Source organism: Cloeon dipterum, chromosome 3 (genome assembly GCF_949628265.1).
Source record: "Cloeon dipterum chromosome 3, ieCloDipt1.1, whole genome shotgun sequence".
NCBI lineage: Eukaryota > Metazoa > Arthropoda > Insecta > Ephemeroptera > Baetidae > Cloeon > Cloeon dipterum.
In genome coordinates, this window is record NC_088788.1 from 14,341,197 (window position 1) to 14,355,294 (window position 14,098).

At 41.8% G+C, this 14,098-nt stretch overlaps 2 protein-coding genes across 4 annotated transcripts; one reads left to right on the forward strand and one right to left on the reverse strand.

Moving 5' to 3' along the window:
* The first annotated feature begins 127 nt into the window (after nt 1-127).
* Nucleotides 128-11,671, forward strand: jar (Myosin heavy chain 95F jaguar). 3 transcript variants are annotated; one of them, XM_065483005.1, is made up of 24 exons: nt 128-286; nt 4,909-5,097; nt 5,321-5,394; nt 5,447-5,576; nt 5,634-5,798; nt 5,855-6,117; nt 6,181-6,324; nt 6,385-6,499; nt 6,563-6,707; nt 6,764-6,921; nt 6,983-7,147; nt 7,214-7,364; nt 7,424-7,688; nt 7,749-7,973; nt 8,024-8,231; nt 8,283-8,524; nt 8,595-8,815; nt 9,319-9,442; nt 9,576-9,703; nt 9,983-10,033; nt 10,169-10,286; nt 10,379-10,496; nt 10,669-10,884; nt 11,050-11,671. In XM_065483005.1, the coding sequence occupies exons 2-24, from the start codon at nt 4,911-4,913 to the stop codon at nt 11,190-11,192; spliced, it is 3,756 nt and encodes a 1,251-aa protein (XP_065339077.1). In that variant the 5' UTR covers nt 128-286; nt 4,909-4,910; the 3' UTR covers nt 11,193-11,671. The 3 variants fall into 3 exon arrangements, with proteins under 3 accessions (XP_065339077.1, XP_065339078.1, XP_065339079.1); XM_065483006.1 differs by having other exon boundaries at nt 9,352-9,442; XM_065483007.1 differs by lacking the exon at nt 9,983-10,033 and having other exon boundaries at nt 9,352-9,442.
* LOC135938941 (uncharacterized) lies at nt 11,631-14,048 on the reverse strand. Its single transcript, XM_065483008.1, has 4 exons — nt 13,928-14,048; nt 13,550-13,699; nt 12,124-12,284; nt 11,631-11,988 (listed from the first exon to the last, which is right to left on the reverse strand). Exons 1-4 carry the CDS (start codon nt 14,022-14,024, stop codon nt 11,914-11,916), a joined length of 483 nt encoding a protein of 160 aa, XP_065339080.1. The 5' UTR covers nt 14,025-14,048; the 3' UTR covers nt 11,631-11,913.
* Between the last annotated feature and the right edge of the window lie 50 nt (nt 14,049-14,098).

Sequence of the window (14,098 nt, forward strand, 5' to 3'; positions counted from 1 at the left end):
GAGTAGGCCGCTGAACGTAACAAATTGCAACCGTGCGTCGGCGAGCGCTGGAGCTAAGCAGAGGGGGCCGCGGGCGGGGAGGGAACTTCCAGCCAGCCGAGCGAGTGGAGCGGCGTTGCCGGCCGCCAGCCAGCACGGACAGCGAGTGCGAGTGAGTCGTGCGAGGAGAGGACGAGAGGAGAGCACCTTCCGCGCCAGCCTGCACTCGCTTCGCGCCCACTCGGCCAAATCTGTTTTCGACGGAAAAGCTGCGAGGAAAGCGCGTTTTCCGCATTTTCCACTGCCGGTGAGTTCCGTCGCCACGCAAAGTTTAGTGTTGTACCGTTGACTTTCGTTCCTGGCCGAAGAAAATTACGCGAGAGGGTTGTTCACCACTTTCCGCTCGCGCTTTGTTTGCTTTGCTGCGCCGCCAGCTGATTCACCTGACGCGAGGCCGCTTTTTCAGCTTTTTCCTCCAGGGTTTCGCTCGGCTGGAAGGGAAGTGAGTCACACGAATATTTTGCAGCATGAGAGCATATATTATATTTTGAAATTACGAAACGTGATGATTTAAAAAGAAGTTAAAATAATAGTTTGAAGGTATTATTTTTGTCGATGTCGATGCTCTCTTTTGGAAAAAATATCTTTTGGTTTTACGGGAAAATATTATAAATTTTTTAATAGATTAACAGGTATTAATTATTGTTTTTCAGTCATATTACATTATAATTAAAAAACCTATTACTCTGTATACTGCTAAAATGTAAAAACGTTTTTTTAAATTTATCCTTTATTTTTAAATTTAAGCAAAACAAGTTTTTCTTATGTTATTACCTGATTTATAGTCCTATAGAACTATTTTAAGATATTTTCCCAGGGCGATTAGCAAGCCCCAAATTTTTTATTTCCACTCTTATGCACATCTCTAGGACTTTCTGCTCATAAATTAATCCTAAGCTTTTCGGCATATTTTACCGCTTTGAGAAAGACCCCCTTCTTCAATTATGCGTGCACTAAATTTCCGATTGAGTGAACACGCGCGGACAAATGAGACTAGAGACGAGAAGAGTGCAATTATCGCGAGCACGCATCGAATGAATAATGAGAACCGAATCTAAATGCAACAGCTGCCCCTTGCCTCGTTGCCTCGTGCATTATACAAGTTACGAAACTGGAAGAAAACGCGGAAGCGATTTGAGAAAAAGATGCAACCCGTTATGTAGTTGCAGGGGACGAGTAATGAACATTGACCTGCCTCTTCCGAAACCTGATTCGCGGCCGAATGCACTTTTCAGCCGGACTCGCGCGCTCTGCATTTCGTCATCTGCTCGCGTGAAATTCAAAGTTTGCTCGCACCAGGGGCGGAATGTCGCGGGTTTTAATGAAAATCGGCTTCCTGTCTCGCAGCCGTTTCCGCTCCACGCCCCCGCAACGGCCAGCCCTGACCGCTCAAGCCGACCCTGACCACCTAAAAAAAGTCGGTTGGGTGGCTGTAAAATGACACTGATTTCGGAATACAGAGCAAGCTCATTGTCAATGCGGTTCGCGGGCTAATGAACCTAGGGTCTTGTTCTGAAATTTAGTCAGCGAACCGAATTCGCGTTACAACCAACGCTGGAAGTTCAAAATTGTAAACAAAACAACAAAACATGCTTAGTGTGCTACCTAAATAGAACTTATCGGTTCCTTGCCCTTGTACTTAACTTTTTTGTTTTCTTCTTTGCAGTATCGGACAAATATTTATGCTTTCCCACTGCCATAAGCTAAATACATAATTATTTTCAAGCTTCGGGGAATTAGTTATTGATTTGTTTGCATTTGAGTGTGCCTAACAGGCTGTTTTATACAAATTTGGAATTTAAATTTACTAAAATAATGGGACTATATTTATGCTCTTGAAATCTCCCTCTGCATCTGCTGCGGCATAAGATTTTGTTTTGATTCAATAGCTCGCGACATCAGCAACTTGCTCAAACTCCAACGGATATACCTCCTTCACAAATTTGAACAAAAGCCGTTTCAAATAATAATAATATGGATTGTTATGGTTTGCACTTCATCGAGCTCTAATTTTCTGCGACTAATGATTTCTCAGAAAATTTCAATCCGAGTTTTCGGCCTGCGTGAATATAGAGAATTTAAAGCACAAGGCGCAGTCACAGTGTTGATCAGCGTTTTGCTTGATTTTGCTGACAAAAGGTTTTTCTTTTTAGCTGTATTTTCTTCGGTGCGGTTTTCCTGTGGGGCATCGTCCCAGGAGACGTCAAGCCAAAAAATAAAATTAGTGCAGCTCACTTTCTCTGCTCGACGCAGCAACAGCGGGAATGAAAAATTTGCACGCTGAGTTGGCCACGAAAACAATCCAAGCACATCAATCTGCTGCTTTTTACTTTTTCCTCTCCTCCGACCGAAAGCAGACGGACTCTGGATGTAAATGCGCATTCTTCGCAGTCCAGTGTTTGAACAAAATCAAATCACAAATTACGCAATAATTTAACTGTCTCAAAAATCGTGCTAGCTATTTTGGTCTGGATGCATGGTTTCCGTTACGTTCGCGCGTTTGTTGTGAATTGCTGCTGCCTCATCATGCGTGATTGTGACTCCGTACGGAAAAGGTAATGACGATTTTGTTCTTCCTACGATGTTCATTCACTCGGGAGCGAAAAAAGTAACGGCCTCATTTACACGGAACACATTCGAACGAAATGAACAACGCTCTTTTATTGCTGACGCTACTTTTTCTCCGCGCCGCGGTCGCTGGGAAAAGGCATTATTCAAAGGTGCAATTACGCCGCTTGTCGGCACACATTTGAATTTGTCGCAACTTTTATCATCGGCCCGTATGTATTTCAGTTACACTTCGCATGTTTCATTTTAACACAATTGACGTGCATGAAATGAGATTAAGTGAAAATTAGCTGCACTATAATTTCCTTTCGCTCCTACGAGCTTGCGAATGTTTGAGACACGAGCAGAAGTTTCCAGATTAATTTGGATATTGCGGCGAAAGTACCTGTGGTTGCAAGAAAAATAACCGTTGCTATCACTTTATTAAAAGAAGTTATCTTTTTTACTTAATTTTAAAGAACTGCTCAAAAACATTATATTCATAATTGAAAATATAGTTTCTAAATATTCTTCTATTGAATATTGATCAACCACTTGTTGCTAATCTTTAATATCAGTTATCCTCTTCTCCTGTTAAAATCAATATTTTCTTTTATCAGTTTCCCCATTTGCATTTTGTGAATGCATGAAGTTAGGACTTTAAGAGAGCAATCAAATCAACAAATAGTACACCTCAGGGATAACCACCTTGGTTATCAGAAACGTTTGCTAATTGAACTTAAGTACAAGCCTGATCAGAAGTGTTGTAAGTTTTGCTGCTTTTTGCAATCATAGTGTAGCTCTTCATGAGTGCGTCAGTTTATTGGTCGAGTGACAGCAGCATTCCAATTAATCTTGAGATAAACAGTGCCGATATCAGCAATTAAATTGAAACGAGTGTCAAGCCGCTTATTCAAACGCACCGGCCATACATCATTTTTAAAGCACACGAGGCATCATTTCGTTACTATTTCCTAACTCCCAATTCGACGTAACCGAATTCCTTAATGCTTTATCTCTGCTCGAATTTGTAGAATTTCTAATGCGTGGAAGATACGCCTGCCAATATCGCGGTTTCTATTTTGTTGCCTCGCTGCGGCTAATGCCGGCGAGAAATCATTTATTGCGGTTTCCTCTGGGAGAATCTGATGTATCACTTTCTTCTCTCTGAGTTAAATAGTGTATCAGGTGCATCTCACTCAGATGCAGGCTAACGATAATTGCCATTTTCGCTTTTCAAAGGAAATTAAGGGGCTCAAGCATAATTTATACCGTTTATTAAGATAATAATGTGATTTGGTTCCAAACGATGCTTCTGTTTTTCTCCAGCGCAGGATACACGCTTGCTTTGGCGATGAAATTTCTGCTTCTTATTAGTCTCCTCTCATTGAAGCTCCACCGTTTACATTCAAAAATTTAAACCGTCACTCTGCAGAGCATGAAAAGTATTTTTCAGCAACGCCAATGAAATCGATCCTGCTGGACTTGATGCGAAAACTCGGCTGCAACTCCTCCGCAAAACCGTCAGTTTGTGCGCGGGCCCTTTTTAGGCTCTGATGAGTCACTGACTTGTTTATGATCCCTAAATCGAAATTAAGACTCGCTATTATTGTTTCCGATTACAGCCATCGATTTGTCCCGCAAAATATTGTTTTCACATACTCGCTCGTTCCTCTGATTTCGTACAACACTGCTCGCGTGTCTCAAAGCAGAAGAAGCCGCACAACTTTTTAACCTGATTATAGCTGCGGTGTTACGTGAGCAAGAATTGAAAATAACTGTTACGCTGCGGTTCATTCGCTTTTCAACCCTGCGCAGAGCGCGGATCACGCTTTTCTTGAAATTCTCCAGCGCACGCCTGCGAGTCAGTCGTGTTCCCGACAGAGCACAAAAGAAGAATCGGTTTCGAAAGCGAAAATGCCGTTTTGTGCTAATGAGTGACGCGCTCTTGCTATAATCAGGCCGCAAATTACTGGTTGACAAATCGCTTTAAACGTACACGCAAAGGAACTTGTCAGTCGCGTGCTCCAAATTTTTAATTGTTGGTTAGCATGTCGAAAAACTTGTTGCACTTTATTTCATTGCTTTTAATGCAATTTACTATTTTAGAATTATTGTTAGTATTTAATGTTCAGCTGTGAAAAAAATACTGCAGCACCACGTCAACTCAAATGCCCCATTGCCCTTATCGCAACTGATGAGCTCATTTCCAAAACTTATCTTATCACCTGCTGTAAGAGCGAAAAGCCAAAGTGCCTGTCGAGAAAGCAGTCGCTTTGGAAACCTGGTGCCGATTTTCAAGGCCGATTTTCTCGTCCCCAGGGATGTTCCAGCGGCAGAAGGTGTGGGTGCCTGACCCTGAGCATGGCTTCATCATGGGGTGCATCGTCGACTTGGGTCTCGACGAATGCACCGTGCAGGCATTTGATCGATCCCGGAAACCCTTTGTTTGCGGCCTAGACCGCGTCTACCCCGCTGAGGAGGATGAAAACAAAGAAGTGGATGACAACTGTGAGTTTTCCATCAATCACTAAATTATATTGATGATTTTTTTAATTATTAAACTCTTAACTTAAAATATTTAATCAATCCTCCTGTTGAATTTATAATGGGTTGATTCTTCCAGAAAATTCCTAAAATATTCCACTGGGATAACAAACAAATTTGAGGCTCTGGCCAAATGACCCTCTATTTTTTATCCCTGTCCTCTTGTTCTATAATTTTTGCATTCCAGGTGGTTTGATGTACTTAAACGAAGCGACACTACTGCATAACATTAAATTGCGCTACAGCAAAGATAAGATCTATGTAAGTTGTAACTTTTAATCGTCTCATCCTAACCAGTGCGTGACAATTTAAGACTTACGTCGCTAACATCCTGATCGCTGTAAATCCGTACACTGAGCTGAAGGGCCTCTACTCCAGTGAAACCATCAAAAAGTACAAGGGGAAATCTCTGGGCACCATGCCGCCCCACGTTTTTGCGATTGGTACGCTCTAGTTTTCAATCCTCTGTCATGAAAATATCTTACAAGCCTCTTGCACAGCTGACAAAGCTTTCCGCGATATGAGAGTGTTGAAGCAATCGCAGTCCATCATCGTTTCGGGCGAGTCTGGAGCTGGAAAGACTGAGTCAACAAAGTACCTCCTCAGATACATGTGCGACCACTGGGGCTCCTCAGCGGGGCCAATTGAGCAAAAAATTCTGGATGGTCAGCAGTTTTATTTTTCGCCAAATTATTCTTACTAATTTTAAATTACATTCTAGCCAATCCTGTGCTGGAGGCCTTTGGAAACGCCAAAACCACCAGGAACAACAACAGCAGTCGGTTTGGCAAGTTCATTGAAGTGCACTTTGATTCCAAACACCAAGTGGTCGGAGGTTTCATTTCCCACTACCTGCTTGAAAAGTCAAGAATCTGTATGCAAGGACCCGAGGAGCGGAACTACCATGTCTTCTATCAGCTGTGTGCTGGAGCACCTGAAAAACTGAGGCAGCAGCTCCAACTCACGAAACCAGATGACTTTCACGTGAGTCTGCTCTTGCGGGAATACGTTTTTTAAATTTTAACGGGACTTTACTGTATGTTATAGTATTTGAAGAATGGTTGCACTCAGTACTTTGTGAGCAACAATAGCAAGCTGAACAGCAGCCAGCTAAGTAAAGCACACCAGGCCAAAGGTGGCCTAAGAGATCCCATGTTGGATGACTGCAATGACTTTGTTGAGATGGACAAAGTAAGTTTTCCTCCAACGCATAGTCGATTGGGAATTATTAAGATTTAATGCTGTTCGCAGGCATTGACCAGACTGGGACTTCAGGAGCAGGAAAGGTTTTCCATTTACTCCACAGTCGCTGCAGTTCTTCACTTGGGAAATATTTCCTTTGAAGAAAATCCCGAGGACACAAAGGGTATAGCATTTCAAATTAGGCGGGCTTAAAATTTTTAAACCAACTAATATCTGTTTGTTGTAGGTGGTTGCAGAGTGTGTGCCTCATCAGAGAAAGCTCTTAATTTGGCTGCTGGCCTGATAGGCGCTGACAAAGAAGAGTTGCGTCAGGCCCTCATCTCCAAAGTCATGCAGACCAGCAGAGGCGGTCTCAAGGGCACCGTTATCATGTAATGTAACATATTTTTCCGTGTCAGAAAAAAAATAAAATTGTTAATGTGCTCAGGGTGCCTCTGAAGGTGTACGAGGCAAACAACGCTAGGGATGCCCTGGCGAAGGCGCTCTACAGCCGCCTCTTTGACTACATTGTTGGCAGGATCAACAGGAGCATTCCTTTCAAAACCTCCAGCCATTACATTGGAGTACTTGACATTGCTGGATTCGGTCAGAAATAAGAGATAATTTATTAAATGTTGACGTGATTTTATATTTGTCTTTTCCGCAGAGTATTTCACTGTCAATAGTTTTGAGCAGTTCTGCATCAACTACTGCAATGAAAAGCTCCAGCAGTTTTTCAATCAGAGGATTCTGAAGGAAGAACAGACCTTGTATGAAAAGGAGGGGCTCAACGTCAAGAAAATCGAGTTTGTTGACAACCAGGACTGCATTGGTATATTTTAATGAGCTTTTAAGGATTTGTTCTGATGTATTTTAATTAAAATTAATTTTGATTTAGATTTGATTGAGGCAAGGGGCAACGGCATCTTCAGTCTTTTGGACGAAGAGTCAAAGTTGCCAAAGTCCAGTGGAGCTCATTTCACCACTGAAGTTCACTCAAGACTTGGTGGACACTTCCGACTTGCTCTTCCTCGCGCATCAAAACTCAGGTATCCTAGAAAATTCATTGCAAACTAAAGGCAGGGTTATTTCAACCTATTAATTGCAGAGACCACAGGGAAGTGCGTGATGATGAAGGTTTCCTTGTGCGCCACTTTGCCGGTGCTGTCTGCTACCACACAAGCCAATTCATTGAGAAGAATAACGATGCTCTGCACGCCTCTCTAGAAGGTTTGGTGCAAGAAAGCCAGAATCCTTTCGTACAAGTGCTCTTCTCAAACGCCTCACAGCAGAAGGGAAAACTCACCTTCATCAGTGTTGGCTCCAAATTCAAGACTCAGCTTGAGGAACTGATGGAAAAGCTCCGAAGCACTGTAATTCTTGCTAAAAGGCTTATTATTCTTTAAAATAACTGAATAATCACTTTCCCTCAGGGTACCAACTTCATCAGGTGCATCAAGCCTAATATAAGAATGGTTGACCATCAGTTTGAGGGCGGCTCAATTCTCTCTCAACTGCAGTGCTCCGGCATGACTTCAGTTCTGGAGCTGATGCAGCAAGGCTTCCCCTCAAGAGCGCCTTTCTCTGAGCTGTACAATATGTACAAGAACTATCTGCCACCCAAGCTGGCTAGACTAGATGCTAGGATGTTCTGCAAGGTGAAAGTCAATATTTATTAAACCTCCTTTTTTACTCGAAATATTTTTAGGCCCTGTTTCAAGCTCTGGGACTTAATGAGAATGACTTCCGATTTGGCTTGACCAAAGTGTTCTTCAGACCAGGAAAATTCGCCGAGTTTGACGAAATCATGAAGTCAGACCCTGAGAACCTGGCCAATTTGGTTGCCAAGGTGCAGAAGTGGCTGATCATGTCGCGCTGGAAGAAGGCCCAATATGGTGCTCTCTGCGTCATCAAACGTGAGATAACAAACTTTCGCAGAATTTATGGTGTTCTAATTTTCAATGTAGTTAAGAACAAAATCGTCTACCGCGCCAAGAACCTGGTGGTGATCCAGAAGACCGTGCGGATGCACCTGTGCAAGAAGCAGCACCAGCCCAGGTACCGCGGCATCAGCAAGATCAAGAGCCTTAGCTCGATGCTGACTAGAATGGAGCAGTGCATCAGCCAGATGAAGAAGGACAAAGATTCCAGTGCGGCAGAAGTGACCAAGCTGAAGAAGGACATGGATGCTGCCATCCAAAGAATCAAGGTTCGATTTTAAATACCAATTATGTGTCTGTCCTTCAATTTTTATTGGATTGACATTATCTGTTTTGTAGTCCAATCCAAAGATTAAGCCGTCAGAAGTGAGCCTGCTGCATACCCAGCTGATGAATCAGGCCAACACTTGCATGGCCTCTGTGCAAAAAAGAGTGGAAGCGCAGAAAATTGCTGAGGAGCAGGAACGTATCCGCAAGCTGCAGGAGGAAATGGAAAGGGAGAGAAAGCGAAAGGATGAGGAGGAGCGCAAAAAGAAAGAAGAAGAGGAGACAAGGAAAAAGTAAGCAAGGCCGGTGTTTAAAATTTCAATTTTCACACTGATTCTTTGTTTTATCACGTATAATTGAAGAAAATTCCTTTCTTTTGTATTTTAAACATCTAGTAGTTTAAAAGTAGGTTAAAATTTTTATATTGAATGAATAATTTATTAAACGCAATTATCCGTTCAATAATAAGCTTGCAATCGTCCGTATCGATTTTTACAACTCTTTTTGCTGCTTCTGTTAAACTAGTTTTGTTTTTGTTAAACATTTCAAAATATGATACTTTTTACCATTCACCACAAAATATACATTTTTACAAATATCTTGGGGTTCATAACAATACATCTGATTGACACAGAAAAAATAGTAATATCCAACAGAAACAAATCGAGTACATGCATGCCTATCCCCTCCAGATGCCATTGAACATTGCTTTAGCCTAATAGAATTCATCACAAATCAAAATCATAATATTGACCTTGGTGTCACAAAATATTAATATTTTTTTATCAATTCTCAGAAACTCCTTATTTAAACTTGACCAATTGCACAGGAAATCAGAGATGGAAGCCAGAAGGAAAATTGAAGAGGAGGAAAGAAAGAAGCTTGAGTTGGCGGATAAGATACTGGCAGAGAAACTCCAGGTAATTTGGTGCTCCACTATTTTTTGCCACTTATTAAGTCAAGTTAATGCTTATCAATTTTTTGTGGCTCTTAATCAGACTGATTGCAATAATCTGAAAAGAGAATTTGAACTTGTACTTATTTTAACGTCAGGCTGAGATGGAGAAAGAGAACTCCAAGTACAGGGAGCAAATAGAGCAAGAGAGAAGAGACCACGAGTTGGCTTTACGGCTGGCACAAGAAACGCACAGCCAGGTCGAGGACATAACACCAGTGCGGAGGCAAGTGTCCAAACAACTTTCACACTTCAAATGTTTTCGTACCAATCAATGTACATACATTTTCTCTACCAATACCAACAAGGAGGGGTTTCAAGGGCACAAAATGCACTATGTAATTAATACAATTCATTGGGTATTACACACATGGGAACAATACTAAAATACCGATGGAAAGAAGCAGACGCGACATTTGATTTTCCGCTTCAATACCTTGCTTTTGTTCACCGTGAATGTGCTTGTTGTCTCTGACTGTGCGGTCGCCTCAATGTCTGTCCACAGCCTCAGCAGGGTGGCGGAATCCAAGAGTCCCAACAACTATCGGCTCAACAGGTAAAAGTCAACATTATGAACATTTCGTAGCTCCAGTCTGTAAATAGTGTGCTCGCTCATGTTTAACGCTGTTGGTGAAATGCTTAACACAAAATATTTCACACATTATTCAGATTAATAATGCTGGTATGACAGGTCTGAGAATGTGCGAGCGCAGCAGGCAGCCAGCAAGGGCAAGTACGACCTTTCCAAGTGGAAGTATTCGGAGCTCAGGGACACGATCAACACTTCATGCGACATTGAGCTTCTGGAGGTCGGTTTAATATGAAACTTAATTTTTAAGGACGTGTTATAGCTGTATTAGTGACTGTTTTACCCGATTTTTGCTTCTATTTTTCAATTTAGGCTTGCAGAATTGAGTTCCACCGCCGCCTGAAGGTGTACCACGCCTGGAAGGCCAAGAACAAGAGGCGATCCACCATGGATGAAAACGAGAGAGCGCCACGATCAATCATGGAGCAAGGTAAGCTGCATTTTTTCTCTTTAAGATTTTTTATTTTAAACCTAATTTCTGAATTGTTTAAATTTGTCTGTTCATACTCGATGAAGTCGCCTATTCAAATAAAACTAGGCCTATAAATTAATTTTACTGAGTTTAGTGTGTGCTCAATGTGTTTCCCTCTTACGAATTGCAGCTAGCAAGCCTTTGGTACACGTCAACAACAATTCCAAAGTTCCAATCATCACAGAGCAACATCGTTATTTCCGCATTCCGTTCATTCGTCCTGGAACTGGTGGCGTCAACGACCAAAACAACAAGAGAGGCTGGTGGTATGCCCACTTTGATGGACAGTACGTTGCTAGGCAGATGGAGCTCCACCCTGAAAAGCAGGCCATCCTCCTCACTGCTGGTGAGTACAGAATTTTCATTATCTTAATCCTACTTTTCATTAGTTGCACTTTTGAAACACAAGTGTTCATTTTCCTGCTTATCTCATCATATAACTTAATTTATTAAACTTTAGTCCTGAGTGCGGATAACATTTTAAATGTGGAAACCAATTTGCTTTGTTCAGGAGTGGACGACATGCAGATGTGCGAGCTGAGCTTGGATGAAACTGGCTTGACTCGCAAGCGTGGCGCTGAAATTCTCGAGCACGAGTTTAACCGCGAATGGGAAAAGCACGGCGGCCCAAAGTACAAGCCGCGTGCAAAGTGAGACACAACCGGGACCAACCCCTAGTCAGCTGCTTTCAAACTTTTATCAAATTTGAAGGGTAGACGGGATTTTTATGTAACATGTTGTGAAGATTTAAAAATAGGTTCGCCTCCATTTATCACATTTCAATTATACTATTTAATGTTGTTTTCTTTGTTTGAATTTAGCAAGTTTTAGTGCAATTGTCAAAGTTTCCTCCAGTTTTGAATGGATCACATTATATGTGTTAACTTATGTGTAGAGAGTTATTTTCCAGCACAATCACAATTAAATCGATAACTTCTTGTTAGTGCAGCTTAATGTTGAATGACACGTTTTGCGTTCTGTAAATGGTTGATTGAAAAATTAATATAGTTGTTATAATAACTACTTTAAGAACGCATTTCTTTTGTTGGTATTAGAGGGAGAACGTAATGTTTGGAAATGAGACGCCGTATGTTGTAGCGAATCAAATAAAGACTTTTTTATTTGCACCTTGATGGAATAGGTTTCAATGAGTGACTAACCGTAGCACACAGCAAAACGTAAGCGAGGTCAAAGGAATGATGTGACAAGCACGCCAAGGGTTGATTCCTTTTTAAGGCTCAGAATTTGCGACCATTCCAGGCTGGGGAGCTGCCAGATCGGCTCCGCAGGGTGGGTTGGGCGCGGAATCAACTCAACGAGCAGCCGTAACTCAGGAAATAAAATGGCATGGGGTGTAGGGCCGCGTCCGAGTTTATCATACGTGGTTGTGTTTGCTGAGGATGGGTCGCAGCAACAAACTCTTAGTCAGCTTCGAGAAATGAGTTTGGATCTGCAACGAGGGTTAGCCCATAGAGAAGTATTTTTTCACTTCATTGCAAAAATTTGTGCGGAAAGTAATGAAACAATATTTTTAACTTGGAGCAAGCAAAATGAAATTACCAAACGAGATAATGTAGGTATTTACCACACTGTAGAAGAGACAGTGGGTTGGAAGTTCGTCCTCGCCGTTCGGGCAGTCGCGCATGTGGTCGCACAATTGGAATTCGGTCACGCACCGCCACTGGCCGTTCGTGTCTGGAGTTGGACAGAAGAACCCTGGACTGCCTTCTTCCGAATCTGGGCATTCTGGAAATGAGGTTTGGTGGATTTTAAAAACTCTGAGAGCCTTAATTTTTTTAACTGCATTATTTGATTTTTGTTAAAGATAGAAACTTATTAAGTTACTTTAGGGTCTAGAAAAGCTACTGTTTCTGCTGTGTATTTTATAGTGAACTAATTGTTAATTTTCCTAAGCACAATTATTATTACAAAAAATAATAAACATTCTCATATTATCAAATGTGAAAAAATCATATGGGCTGTTTTGTCTCAAGCCACAAAATCAGGCAGTATTTTTTATCATTTTACGCTCCCTATTGTTGCTTGAAATATAAAAATATAATGTTATCCACTATTTTGTAAACCGTAAATTTTTGCTAAAAATCAAACAGGAATAAATCAGCATTTTAGTAATTTGCTTTTCAGACTGACATTGGTGGTGAGCCTAATCCCTGGGTTGAAGTGTGGATATTTTTAAACTCAGTCGTGGTTAAGTGAGGACAAATCGAGGCCTAATCGTCGCTCTGGCCATTATTTGCGGCTAATTCTGCAAATTGATTGCACAGGCACAATACACTGGGGCGAGAGCAGGGATGAATGGGAATGACGGAGCAGCAGCGTGTTTTGTGCCCACCGTTGCAAGAGAAAGCAGAACAAAAAAGGAGAGAGAGAGAGAGAGAAAAATTTCACGTAAAATGCGTGGGGGCATTTTTCTTTGGGGCTTCTCATCAGCTAATTGAGTTAAATCCGCACCACTCGAGAGCGGCAGCTCATAACAAAGATGCTGCGTATCATATAATGTTGTGGATGTATATGATTGAGAAATAATTGAGTTAGCACCCCGTCTCAAGTTTTTAGCTAATTGGTGTATCATAACGGCAGCTCATGCGAAATCCCTCTTGATTGTGTAGAGAAAAGGGAAACAATTTTCTTTCAATCGCACCAATTATAGAAAAAAATAATGATTTCAATGGAAAAATATAATTAATTGGTTTATGGAATTCTTATTTTGAATACCTAGAGAGCGCGATGCGGGACAGATAATTGGCCTTGTTTTAAAACGAGCAAAAATATCTTCCAATAGGCTGCTCTAGAAATTAATTTGGTTCAAGCCTACATAGGAAAAAGTCGGGCAAGGAAGCGCCAAATTAGCACCGCTCTAACTCAATATCCGGCCTTCTGCGCTCTCTGTCCCTTCATCACTCCATACGGGTAAAATCCCGTGCATTTAATCTCGATTGTGAAAATTTTCAAACGTAAAATTTTCTGCCGGTTGCTTTGATCTCTCTCACCTCCAGACCGCAGCCAAAAAAGATATTCGCTGTATGGGTGGTGCTTCGAATGCCGCTTGTCCTGAACCTCTTCTTGGTCGCCTTCCTTGTCCTGCTGCACCCGCTGAACGAAGCCAGGGGACAACAAAGACCCTAGCTCGGGCATCGATGCTTTAAAAAGAAATTTGCAGGGTTAATTTTTAGCAACAAATAATGGCGGTAAACGTTCATGACAATTTTCTTTTTTTTTCTTCATAAGCTAAGAGTTTTAAACGTTACATTAGGAGTGAAGTGGCGCTAAAAATTACTTGGACCTCTACTAGTTTTAAAGACGTGACAAATGTGACAGTCTCTAGATAATTCAAACTCAGAAGTGATATTCGGATTTGAATACTTCACCTATGCTTCTCTTGGTCCTGGAGGGCTCAGAGGCCGCGGGGCTAGCAAGTACCCCGGCGAAAAGCAGCGCAGCCAACAACACTGCTTCTCGATGCATCTCGCACTGACACCACAAGCAACCCCCGACTGCCCCCTTTATACCCCCGAAGAGCACGTGACGTCACCCCACCT